Raw genomic sequence first — 13,714 nt, 5'->3', positions numbered from 1 at the left:
GGTCAAGTGCCATTGCCATGTTTTTGCCATTTATAAGCACAACTGGAATGACTGTTGATGGAAAGAGAGCCTCTCTTTCTCTTTGCCTGCTCAGTGGGATCAGAGATCATCAAAAAGTCACAAACTAGGTTCACGTTCATCTAATATGAAAAACTGGTTCCATTCTGAAAAGTAACTGTGAATTAGTACACATATAATTGATATAATGAGGTGAGGTCTTGCTATTTATAGACATTTGAATAAAACAGATATCAAATTTAATGTTATAGTTGAAATCATAAATATTTTATTCTTTACAGGTCATATTATCTTTATCAATATGCATACACTTATAATGTAACTTCCATAAAATCAAATTGTGTACTATAACATCATTTCTCCTTCTCAGGACAGCATACTACACAGTGTACAGACAGGTGTATAGCACGGAGTCACACACAGTCTACAAGTGTTGCCCTGGCTGGACTCGGAAAGGTGAAGAGATGGGCTGTCTGCATAGTGAGTAATAGCATTTTGCCTGCATATGTATCACATAAGGCATTAAACTGGAGAAATGTCAATTACATTAGGCAGGAATGTAGCCAGCCCACTGACTGGATGGGGATCTTTATCATCCATACACATAGAAATGCACACAAACATGGAAACATCAGCAGCCTTATGGTATGTGATATACATCTAAATGATCTTATCCCATTAAATGAATTTAAAGCCATGTTAAAACTCCATTTAGCTAAGAAATGTCACTGCCTCATGTGAACTGATTTTAGTCCCTGTCTTTGATATGTGATGTTTGTTTCACTCAACTGTGTTTTTATTTCTATTTAAACTGTAACTGTGCCGTCTTGGCCAGGTCTCCCACGGAAAAGAGATATATATCTCAAAGGACTTCCTGGTATAATAAAGTAAATAAATAAAATAAAATGTAATGTGGTATCTGCAGGGGTGTGTGGTGCCAATACATGTTTCAATGGAGGCCATTGTGCAGAGACTGGAGATCAGATATGTCAGTGTCCACTGGGCTTCAAAGGGACGCAATGCCAATATGGTGAGTTTTCAGATAAAAAAGTTGGTCGTGTTTATAAACCTGCTCCGTTCCTTTGCATTGCAGGCATTCATACAGTATACAGCATTGAGCTGAGTGCAGCTTTGTGTGCAACATGTTGTTTAGGCTTTAATAGGCCCAGTTCAGAACTTATGCTTTCACTTTGCAAAGGCAGAATGAGCGTGTAGTGTAGCTATGATTGGATGAGGCTGCTCTGTGGGGGTCTCTGAGCAGTAAAAGGTAGAAGAAGTGCTCTCTGGGAGGAATGATTTCCTTTGAAGGCTAGAGCCTGGAGTGCTGTGGCTAACCTAGCTGAGCCTCCACTCTATAAAAAACTGTATGTTAACAAGGGTATGTGCAGTTCTGGTTTCAAATGGTTAAGGAAGTAAAAGCCCAGAACAAATGTTGTCACATAATATGACAATATTTCACTTTAGGAATAGTAGTTCAATAATTCTTTAAGTAATTAGATTACTCAAATTAGTTTTTAGTTGTGACAAGCAACTTAAAGTGAGAAGTTCAACATTTTGGTAATAGAGAAAGGCTCTTTGAGTCCTGATGGAGAGTTAGACGAGACGGTTGATACCACTCTTATATCTGTAAGGTAAATAATATGAAGCTACAGCCAGCAACTGGTTTGCTAGCTTAACCTAAAGACTGGAAACAGAGAGAAACAGCTAACTTGGCTCTGTCCGAAGGTAACAAAATCACCGTACTAGCACCTCTAAAGCTCACTAATTAACATAGGATATGTCATTTGTTTAATCTGTAGAATGACTGAATTGTAAAAATGACAATTTGCTGTTTTATGAGGGGTTATGTCCCACACTGTTTCTTGGGTGGGAGCAGTAACTTCCTGGAGTCTAGTTGCCTGGCTACTTTAGATGTGCTGGAAGGCAGATTTTTTTACCTTTGGATAAAGCCAGGCCACCTTTTTCCCCCTGTGTGCAGTCTTTGTGCTAAGCTAACTGACTGCTGGCTGTAGCCCTATAATTACAGTACTGTACAGTTATCAAAGTGGTATCAGTGTTCTCATCGAACTCCCTAGTAGGCTAAGTGAATTTCCCCAAATATCAAACTATTCATTAGATATGTATTGAATCAGCTATTATTACTTAGGGTTGGGGAGGGGAGGGTTTAAGTACCTGAGAGCTTACTAACTAACCTCAGACTCATTCTTCTAAATAATAACACCTACAGTGCAACTAAACAGTCTGAACCTGGGATCTGTCATCATTAAATGGTCAACACTTACAGTAAGCAGTAAACAAAACCTGATCTCCCCCCTTGTCTCTGGGCATTGTCTCGTCAGCGTCTGTTCTTTCTACTGTCCAAACGCCTGCGGTCTACGTCAACACGCAAACAGGAGGATGGTTGTTAGTGTTTTGGAATATTCCCGGTGAGACAGAATGGTGAACAGAGGATATATGGTTCCTACCCCCCACATGCTTGCAAACACACACACACACACACACACACACACACACACACACACACACACATGCACACACATACACACAGCAGATGCTCTCCTGTTTGATTCCTTGACTTTCCCAGGAGAAAGTGCCTGCCTGCCTGGGGTTTTACCATTTCACAGGAACATGTCATTGTTTCTTAGAGGCAGCTCTCCCTTGCGTTTGTTTTGACATGGGCTCTTTGGTTTTCACACATCGGAGTGACAGATTGGGAACAGAGACATTAGATCTAATCAGAATACCTCTGTTTTTTCTTTTTCTCTTCCACATCCTGTGCTTTCATCCCTCTCAGTAAGAATTCATCTTGCTCTTCTCTTTAAACGTTTTTCCTTGTCTCATCTCTTGAGACAGATTTAACCTCACTCCTCAGCCAGAATCATTATACAAGGAGAGAGTCAGCCAATCTCCTGTGTTCAGCCAGGTTCCTCCACTGAACCTCTGCTAGGTGCAGAGACATACACCAATTATTCTTTGTTGTAAGGGATTCAGCCCAGTTGTTAAGTCATTTTAGAGCATTTTAGCTGTATTCTTATTCATAAAATTCAGTTTCAGAATCCTTTTGGAAAGTCTTGTTAGGTCCTTGTCATAATTAACATTTGCTTTTCTGTATTTCTTCAGTCCAAAATAATTAAAAAATATTAATTCAAAACAATAATTCAAATTGGTCTATATGAAAATCTTGAGTGAGGTTTGACTACAGTAATGGTACAGTAACAGACACTCTGTCTAAGTTTCATTGTTATATCATAAATAATATTATGTAAGACTTAAACTTATGACATTGTCTTGTAGAAATCTATGGACTATTAATAATAATAACATTATTTTATGAAAAGTGCAGACTTATTACTTTGGATAGTGCCATCATTATACTGAAAGTGTTCACTTAACCAGTAAATTGAGCAATGGGACATTCCCAAAAACCTTAACTATTATTATTCCTTGACAGACCAGCAAGGAAACTTGCTGTCCGTCCACAGTAGAATATGTATGGCACATTCCAGCATAACATAATTAATACGAAAGGTTACAACTACCTGGGAAACCTGTATATCTATATGTGCACACTGCGCCACCAGGGTTTCACTAGAGAATCCTCATCGTTATTAGATTTGCGTTGTGAGCTTTAACATTCCACAATGACAGACTTATTACTGTCATGTATGGGGTTCATGTACGATGGAGAAAAAGCAGATACGGTAGAGAGAGGCAGGAATGTTGGCCTCTGTAGATTTATCTTGGCGTACTAAGGCAACTGGACTTGATGTTTGGTCATGAAGCTGTTTCACAAGGCTTCATCAGATTTATTATATGGTGTTTCCTGCATGTTCTTACCCTTTCCCATTCCTGTAGTATTGTAGCATGTAAGAGTTTGCTGTCTCTGTCTGTTTTCTGCCTTGCCTGATTTTCTGGGTGTCCATTTGCCAATCTATCTTTCCATTTGTATATTATATGCTGCACCTGTACTGAAGCCTGAGGAAGTGCACGTGAGCTGCTGTTTTATTGCAAAGGTAAATCAGTCTTTTCAAATTTCCTCAAGAGAATTACTTTATTTTGTCCTATTCATTGTTATTGTGTTGTATTTGAGCACTTTGGTTTATCCCCTATGTGCAAGCATAAGTAAGCTCCGTATGTGTAAGTGTACAAGTGTGTTTGTGCATTTGTGTGTTGATACAAGCCAAAATGAAGGCAGCTATAATAGATTTTTATTTTAACACTGGATCACATGACTCCTTGTATGTGAAGGAGATTGCTCGTAGTGACGAATCCACAGAGAATTTCTGCTGCAGTTCCCCATAGCTCTATGTTTTAGTTCCCTTTCACTGCTCTCATCAACCTGGTTTCCAGCCAGAACAGGCAGCTGTTTTCAGCAAAAAAGCCCTAAAACCCCACTGTACACTACCTGCCCTGCACGATACAGCATACACAGAAAAAGTGAGCGACTAGTTGGTGGACATAGTGGAGGATTTAACTGCTAAAGAGTCATATAATTTCCTCAGGAGTTGGTTGAGACCAAAACAGAGCTAAAGGAGTGTGAATATTGGACCTACAGTTTCCAGGTGGATAGAAACACGACTACAAATGAACACTAATTTTGGTCTGTAATTAGGTAACTCTTTGCGAACAACTTTGCTACATTAACTTAAAATGTGATAAATGTCAGTGTTTTGTTTACAACTTGTTTCCGCTGCCCCAAGTGGCCAAAAAAATCAGTTACTGCATGTTTAAAGAACGTGTTTCTTTGTGAGGCAGACATAACACTTAATGATTGGCCTAAATGGCAAATAAGGAGATTAAATGAGTTTGTTACCGAGAAAGTAATGCTTTTCTGGATCACTATGTGTATGGCAAATGATCTCTCACTATCACTATTAACACTGATGGTGCTTCAGACAAACCAGAAGGAAGAAGGATGAGAGGGGTTGCTGCTGAGACAACATATCAGCCTTGCCTTTTCAGCACAATTCACTCCAGCTAGACTTCAGTAGAGGGAGATCTGAGAGCAGTGTTAAAGAGCAGCCTGGCTCTGGTAATACTTCAAGTGAGAGCCTGTGCTCTGCTCTCTCTCCCCTCTTTTCAGCACTCATCATGGATTGGCCTCTTGAACGGTACTCTCTTTGGTATTCCTGCCAAGATGTGGTGGTAGAGCCCACTGTGTGTTGAGGGGGCCGACCGGCCACATGCTTCCAATCTTTGATATGAGACAGAAGGCACCATCCATGGAAATGTATGTCAGCCACCAACACCAAGGCCATGGTGTTGACACTGTGAGGTAATAAACAGCCTGGACACAGCCCAAGCATGTGCTGAGACACTGGAGCCTGCTCTGTAATGGTTGTATTTACCACTGCTTGTGAATGCCATTCTGTCCCACTCTATTAAGTCTTGGACTAGGCTTTGCTTTAGTTAAATTGGTGCATGGGTCTGCATGAAATTAAGAGAGCTCAGGCACATAACAGTGTGAGGACAGAAAGCATCTGGTACTCACTAAAAAAAGCCTGGCTGTTTTCAGAGCACTTTCTAGAGGAGTGATTATGGACAGTGCCTGGATCCTGTTGTATTAGAAGGTTTTAGCTATGTAATGACATCAGCAGATATTCAGAATTACTCACATTTAAGAAGAAATGGGGCTGATTCAGGTTGTGATGACACAGTATTAAATACTAGAAGCAACTATGTTAATTAAACAGTCTTGACTTTGGGGGAAATGTTTGGGCAAACAAAATGATACTGTTCTCTCTTTTCAGACATGCACACACATAGGTATACCACCAAAGTCAAACCAGAATGTTATTATTTAATAAATTATTTTTACCATTAAAAGTGTTGTGGACAGTGTTATCACCAAGCATTCGCTCTGGGGAAAGCTGCAGAAAGCTTTAAAGCTGTTGCAATATAAATCACAATTTCTCACACGGGAATCGTCTTTCTTCACGTGAACTCTAGTGTTTAATCCCCAGGACCTTGGGCTGTCTCCCATAGGCTCAGTTCTCACCTCAATCACTGAGCTCATGTCTGGGCAGGATTGGTTTCCTTCCCTATTAAATTAAACACATCTGTCACTGTGTATGTCCGTTTACTGTATGTACACCTCTGCACATATGCTTGTGTATGTGTGTATTAAGGTGTGCTTATTTGTGTGCTGAAGAGATACAGTTGGAGATGGCTCCTTGCATTTGCAGTAGAGTGGCTCTGGAATCTTTGGCTTAAAAAGACAATATGTGTTTGCTTCTTTAGGAAAAAAATACCTCTCTCCTCCATGCTTAGCTCTGTTACGCTATAACATACTATTATTTTAGTATGATACTTGTGAAATGGCGTATTTGTGCGCTATTGTGCCCAGTTTAGAAGTAATTTAAGACTCGTGTTTACTCCATGAATCATCAGTCAGTCTTTGTTTCTCTTCCGCTGCTGTCACATAGCTTAGGCAATAATATCATACATCCGTGCATGTGACTCCCTTAATTACAATGTAGGGAAAAGGTCTGGAATGGTCCTTTCACCTTAAGTTAACTAACACACCATGTGTAAAGATTAACATGTTTGACTGTTAACACGCAGTTAGTTCCACTGCAGAGCTCCATGTCAATCCTAAGCATTTTGTTTTGACTTCTGAGTAACATGCGCCTATTGAACGTCTCATTGAGACAAAAGGACACATTTGTAGGCCTGTTATGGTTTCAAGCTAAATCATTGTCAGAAAATGAGGTAAAGACCTCGATCTCGTCTGCAATAACATTTATGCACCCAACTCTCTTGGTCCTAAAACTGTTTAATCCTGGATACTGAACCTTAATCTTAAGGCTCAGTTAACACATTAAAGGGCTTCATTTGTGTCAAATGAGTGCAGCAGACAGTGTTTTGAATTAAGATATGATGGGAACCAAATGGTTCTAATGATGGCAGACCTTATTGTTTGTTTTGGTCTCATTTCAATGATTTCTTTAACCAAAACTGAGTCACTATATAGCCGCTGTGGTGCTGGAGATTTTTAGGTGTGGATGTCATGATGTTCTTTGTTTTCATAAAGAAGTGCAGTGCAGACCACATGATTACCTCTGACACGTTGGTCTTTGCCTTGGCTGGCGGCTCTCTTGTTCTGTTTATTAGAGGTTACTGAAAGATTCACTGATATTAACAATGTAAGTCTTCATAGATGAACAGATCCATTTAAAGTTGGCTGGACTGATGTAACATGAACTTAATCATTGAGTAATCAGTACTTTTATCCCTGGACATTTTCTTTATACACCCAGAACTGTACAAAAACACTTAAAGATATTACTTAAGGTGATCATTTATGGAAATTATCAGCTATTAAACAACTGAGTGCAGCTTCTGGCAGACTACATCAGACCTTCCAGTAATGGATACTTGTGCTTTACTGAACCACTAGAGCCGTCGTTTAAGTGTTGAGTTAAAATATTGGATTAAGAAAACTCAATGGCCACCAAAGCACCAAAAAATGCTTGAGATGTTTTATTGCACTGTTAGGATGATTATCTGAAAAGATAGACAAACTCTTCCTCTGGGAAGATTTAAAAGGCCAGATGGATTATTGTTTCAACCAAATCTGCTGAAGTAGTTGAACAGCAGAAATGTTGTGTTTCCAGAGCCCAGTACTACAAAGGGAGTTTAACTTACTCAGATTTAACTCAGGATTATCAAGCAAACTCAGGGTTGACAAACTCTCATTGCCCGCACAGGTGTTAAATGGTACTACGACGGTGAATAAGATATTAGTTTCTTAATTAGTGAGTTGGTGTTAACTTAATTGGAGTTGGTGCGCTTTCACTTGGGCAGGTTCCACCGTGCAGGCAGATTTATTTTCACAATGGCGGATGCTCTGTATTTTTCCCAGAAGAATGCCTGATGATAGTGTCACGATATGAGGAGTGTGAAGAAACATTAATGGCAAAATCTAACACGGTGGGGCCAACACATACAGGTTAGTCTTGTTAGCAGTGCATTAAGTAAAATTGTAATTAGATTAACAGGGTTCTTGTTGTTATTCTCTATTTAGTATTTTATGGATTCTTCTTTAATGTGTAATATGATTAAGATGTAAAGGTACAACTGCATATTATGTCCACTGTAATAAATCCAGCCAGGAGCCAGGGGAGTGGGGTTCCAAGATTAAAGTGGTAAATTTAAAGGATTTTATTCCACAAATCTACAAGTTAAAAACTTGAATATTCTCTGAAATTATAGTCATACATTTATAAAAAAAATATTGTGTTTTTTGTCAAGGAACCACATCGCTTCATTTTACAAGGCTGCAACATCATACACCTCTGCCATGTATTATGCATGCAGTGAATTTCAGCCTACAATCACCATATTATCATGTGCATTGGGACTTTCGAGAATTTGCTGTGAATTGGGTGTATTCAAAAGAAAACATTTGGATTTTTTGTGACTTTAATCTTAGGGAATTTCTAAGTTCTGTTGTTACAAATTTACCACTTTCATCTAGGAATTTTGTCCTCAGATTATTAATCCCAACCGGTTTGGACGCGTAAAATAGTCAATCTAAATATGTGGAAACATTTAGGATAATTCAATTAAGTTAGCCTATACATATGGTCTACATCTCAGAAATTGGCCCATTAATTATTTTCCCTAAATCACAGAGGCTGCAGGGCTTGCTGTAATGTAATGCTATTGAGTTAGGCGTCACAAGTGGTATGTATTAATCTCCTTAACACTGAGTACAGATGTGGTGTGTATATGGGTAACTTAACCACGAAGATAACCTGCTTAGAGCAGTTTAGAGATGCAGCCTAAATTGCCATGGCAGCAGACCTTGGGTAAACTATCCACCTTTCATAGTATGAGTTAATCGTGAAGTTCCACCCAACGTCACAAAGGTACTCCTGAAGTTACCTGGATAAGCCAGTTACCTACAGGTTTTTCCTGGGCTCTTCCGTAGTAGATAAACACACACCATTCAGTCATATTGCTTTTTTTAAGCGCTGTGTGTCTCCCCTTCCTGTTTTCATTCCTCATGTCTGCCATTAACTATGTGGATGTAGGAATCATATGTCAAGACACAGACTTGAAGGTAGCTGGCCTTGACAGGAGGACAGACTGGGCAACATGAGTGCTACATGCTTAGCATAGCTATCAGAGGAAGAAGCTCATTAGGACATAATGGCTGCCATATGGAAGGAAGTTCTCACACACTTAACAAGCACACCCTCATCTCTCCAAATGCATTAAGGCACCAGTGTTTACCGGGTTACTGCTGAGCGGGTTGGAGCTAATGGTCTGTGTGATTAACCATGTGCTACCTAGGCTCACTGTGAGATTCCTACAGTAGCAGTGGAGCACTCCCAGAATGAAGGAGTTCATCTTCCTTTAACTTGGGTTGGCTATGCCCGTGTAGTGTTAGCATTAGGTTTAGGAAAATAAGCTTGTGAAAGGGAGGACACTGGTAGGGATGCTACAAGTAGGCAAATTACAACCTTACTTTAGAAAAGGCTACTAATGATCTTTAACCATGGTTTCTAAAGAAATATAAACTTCTTTTGACGTTCATTAGTTGGATGGATTTTCATTTTGGGAAGTATTGTTTTAACAGGCACTTATTACAGCATACATCAGGGGCTCTGATGCATGTGTTACATGAGGTTTCTCAGATACAAGAGACAATCCAATGTTGTTTCATTAACATCCTAACAACATCGTTAACTTTATAGATGTGGATTAAGTCCAGTTCAAGATTAAAATCAATTAAACAATACTTTTTCTTAACATTCTAATCACAAATTATTCTTCATCTATGTCTGTGAAATCAGTTCACCTAAGTTGTTTGTTACTGTGAGATGCCAAGTAGTCCCATACCTACTAAACATAAGGTATTTACAGCCACGTTCCATGCTTTCTGTGCAAGACATTTTCTATATAGCTCAACCCTAGAGGATGGCTTTTCCAGATGTTCAAGAACCAAACTGACAGAGGCTTTCATGGAGATAAAGGGCAAAAAGTTAAACTTGGTTCCCAGGTGTTGGTTCAGAATACATCCATCCATCCATCCATTGTCAACCGCTTATCCTGTGGACAGGGTCGCGGGGGTTCAGAATACATTTGTTCATTAATATATTAAATCTGGTAGCATCAACTCACTTGTTGACTAAATGAGTTTAATACTGTGTGATTAATTGCTGTGCAGACTAATGTGTACAACCCAGTGACTTAATCCTCCTATACTGTGCATGTGTGAGTAGACTCTTGCTCTTCACCAAAGCCCTTGAATGGAATGCCATATGCACTTTATTTAGGACTGATAGATGAAAATCACCTTCATTGTCTCTTATCATCTGTAAGTCAGTTCTCATCTCAAGTGATCTATATACTTAAGCTTTATCCAATGGGTGAAAGTTGTCTGCTTACAAAACCAGAACAGCACCCAGTTTTCATCATTCTAGTAATTTGTCCCGCGCTGTGAGGAAACAAATTAGATTTGATTAACGCTATAATAAAATAAAAGGACAATATGTGCACAGCAAGGAAAGAAAATGTGTCCCACTAAGACTGACAAACTATACAGTCTCTAAAAATCCCTATTATATTAGAACATAAATTCTTTGTTAAAGGACAAATGGAAAACATGTGTAGGTGCTTGGGTGAGGTGGTAAGGCATGCATCCATACTGTATGGTCCAAAATGTACAGGATTACTGGTTCTTCACACAGACACCGCAGCAAGAAGATAGTGAGCAATAACACTTAAAATGTGACTCAGTACATCAAACACTAGCTCTGTGTTTCTTCACTCTCTTATTGTCTGATTGGTTGAGGACCTAAAGGCAACTGGTATTCTTTCTCAGTGTTGAAAGCCATGATTGATTGCATCCCTTTATCAAGCTAGCTGCCCACTTCATTCAGTGGAACATCTTGAAAACAGTCCCACTTTTGTCTCATCTTCATTTGCCACTGAGCTGATTGTTGAAGCTTACTGTCCTCTCTGTGACAGGTTCCTTAAAGCCCCTCAGCTGTCCACGAACAACCTTTGACCAGTGATCTAGTTCACAGGCGTTTGTGTCAGCACTTGATGGACTGTTCTTTCCTCTGCTTAAATGCTCTTTAAAGTAACCAGAAAGTGCAACAAATTTTCTGTCATGGTAACTACCTACTGTGCCAAGATGAAATTTATGCATCTGGTGTTATTGGTCTAAATCTGAGTTGATAGAAATAAGCATTTTGTTACATGGGAAAAAGCATGTTGTTGTGGTTGGTTCAGTAGCTGACATGGAAAACTGGTGTTTTGGGCCCAAATGCAGATAAAGGAGCTGATCAGGTAATTTACAACATGGTTTATTAACAAAAACAGGTGGAAAACTTACAGTGGATGTGAAGCAGGTTGGCAGTCCGAACAAATCATGGTAATCCACAACTGAGGTAAGTGAACAGTCCAAGAGTCCAAGAGAAATAAAACCAAATATCAGGGGAGAACACGGGGAATAAACCAAAAATATGACACAAGAAACATGAGCAATCCAAACCTCCACTGTAACAGACAACATATAAAACAATGAAAACGCAATGAGTGAGAGACGGGCCACCAGTTAAATACACAGGTGAGATGAACATAATCACATACACGTGAAACCACTGAGACAATCATGAGACATAAGTAAAACGAGACAATGACACAAGGGGCAGACAAAACTTCTAAGTAAAACAAGAAACAAACAGACCAAACAGACAGACAACAGACAATTTCAAAATAAGACAGGAGCAAACAGAGATGCGGACCAAACCCTGACACATATGAGACTGCAACCCTGTAAATGGTTAAGGCAAATTACTATTATTATTGCTTTTAAGCTTTGCGCAACAGCAACGTACTATAGGTTCGATTAGTACATTTACAAAATAAAACAAGAAAGAGTCATGCTAATACAATCCAATGACAATGTTAATATGCTGATTTTTAGCAGGCATGATGTTTACCATGTTCAGCATCTTAGTTAAGCATGTTAGCATGCTAACATTTGATAGCATTAAACACAAGTTACAGCTGAGGCTGATGAGAAAACGAGTTTTGTACAAAAACCAAAAAAACTGTTGAGATATTTCACTAAAAGATCACCAAAGTCAGTAGGATTCATCCTCTGAGGAACATGAATGTCTGTACAACATGTTATCGTAATTTATCCAGGTGTTGTTGGTAAATTTCATTCTGGACCATTCATGTTACCACATTCACCACATTCATGTTAATATGAGTGACAGCATGCTGAACTGAAAGCAGTAATTGATTAGCTCATTAATCCAAACCAAACACACGTGACATCAAACCTTGTGCATGCCACTTTAGTGCTCCTCAATTGTAAAGACATAAAAACAAAACAGTAAATGCACACATCACAGCAGCAGTACACCTACAGCAATGTAGTTCTACAATGAACACTAAATAATCCTAAAAAACAATGAGTGTTAGTTGGCCTACATTTTTAGCTTGTACATTAGAATAATGAATTCATCACTGGCTGTGATGAGGACAAAAAAAGAATTCAAAGAACTGATGGAGCAAAGGATATGGGAGTGAGCCTATCAAATCATCAGGTGGAAGATCTCAGCATTGAAATACAGCTCATGGCCAAACCATAGTGATTATACAGCTTTATTAGCTGGCTCTACTGCTGAAGTCCTTCTTATGTTCAAAAGAACAGTCAAAGGTTTCCTGTTATGACAGTTCTCATTTGTCCCCCTTTGGTTTATTTGAAGAGTGGATGTTGCAATATCTAATATCTTGTCTACTTTTGGTAATGTGTCATTTTCCGTAAATAAAAAAGCTTGCAAAATAAATTGTTGAGACAGAGTTTTAAGAAATGAGCATTGCAGAATTTCTTCTGAAATAATCATTGCCAGCACAGCTGTGTTAACAGACATACCGTAGACAAGTTGCTTGGTAAGTCACATTCCTCTTCTCTGTCCATTTGTTACGATAGAAATGTGGGAATAGATACTAAGAAAATGTAGGAAATACAAGTCATTCCTGCCTCAACACTCAAATTGCATCTAGTAAGGGAGAAACTGTAAATCCCTTCCGACCAGATTTAAACCTTCCACATTCACTGAACAGCATTGAGAGACATGCCAGGCAGCTGAGGCCTGCTGATTCAGTTATTGATCCTGACTTTCTTTGTCTAATGTTTTTAACATGAGGGGAATGGACACATAGGCTTGTTGATTTATTTAATGTCAAAGTACTTCAAATATTTTTTTCGTTAGAGGCAGGAAGAGTGTTGGTCCTTGGAGAAATTGGAAAGGGGAGGTACTGTAGAGGACAAGTAATGTCAATAACATCTAATGAGATAAGCAGAAATCGGGGTTCAGTGGCCGAAGTTTGCCTGCAGAGAATAGAAGAACACTCAAGCATCTGTCTGTTCTCTTTGTTACCTGATGGGAAACCATAATCACCACCATTTATAAAACCAACAGGAGACCCGCACTTTCCATTTGATTCTGAACTGTTCTGAAATGATCTTTTTAAAGGGATGAATCCAAATTAATACATTTAAAAAGACATACACTGAGTCAAAAAAGGGATGGAGAGTGAGGATGTGTAATATATTTTCAAAGATGCGCTTTAAATGTATTAAAGAATGACTATGTGTTGAGGTATGCGGTACATGTCATCTATCCTGTTAGTCCATCGGTCAGATGAAGATTGATGATCCAGA

The 13,714-nt window shown here is 39.0% G+C and overlaps 1 protein-coding gene across 2 annotated transcripts in view; it reads left to right on the top strand.

Annotated features, from left to right (window-relative positions):
• megf6 (multiple EGF like domains 6) overlaps positions 1-13,714 on the top strand; it is a 58,173-nt gene that overhangs the window by 1,616 nt on the left and 42,843 nt on the right. For both annotated transcript variants that reach the window (XM_038693903.1, XM_038693902.1), the window contains exons 3-4: positions 389-498; positions 944-1,048. In XM_038693903.1, the coding sequence (XP_038549831.1) occupies positions 389-498; positions 944-1,048 (215 nt within the window). The remainder of the gene's footprint in view (positions 1-388; positions 499-943; positions 1,049-13,714) is intronic.

This window comes from Micropterus salmoides, unplaced genomic scaffold (assembly GCF_014851395.1).
Source record: "Micropterus salmoides isolate LMB-PRFRI ecotype aquatic unplaced genomic scaffold, ASM1485139v1 Ms_hic_scaffold_3, whole genome shotgun sequence".
Taxonomy (NCBI): domain Eukaryota; kingdom Metazoa; phylum Chordata; class Actinopteri; order Centrarchiformes; family Centrarchidae; genus Micropterus; species Micropterus salmoides.
The sequence above is the reverse complement of the archived record's forward strand: the minus strand, read 5'-3'. Positions and strand labels throughout refer to the sequence as shown.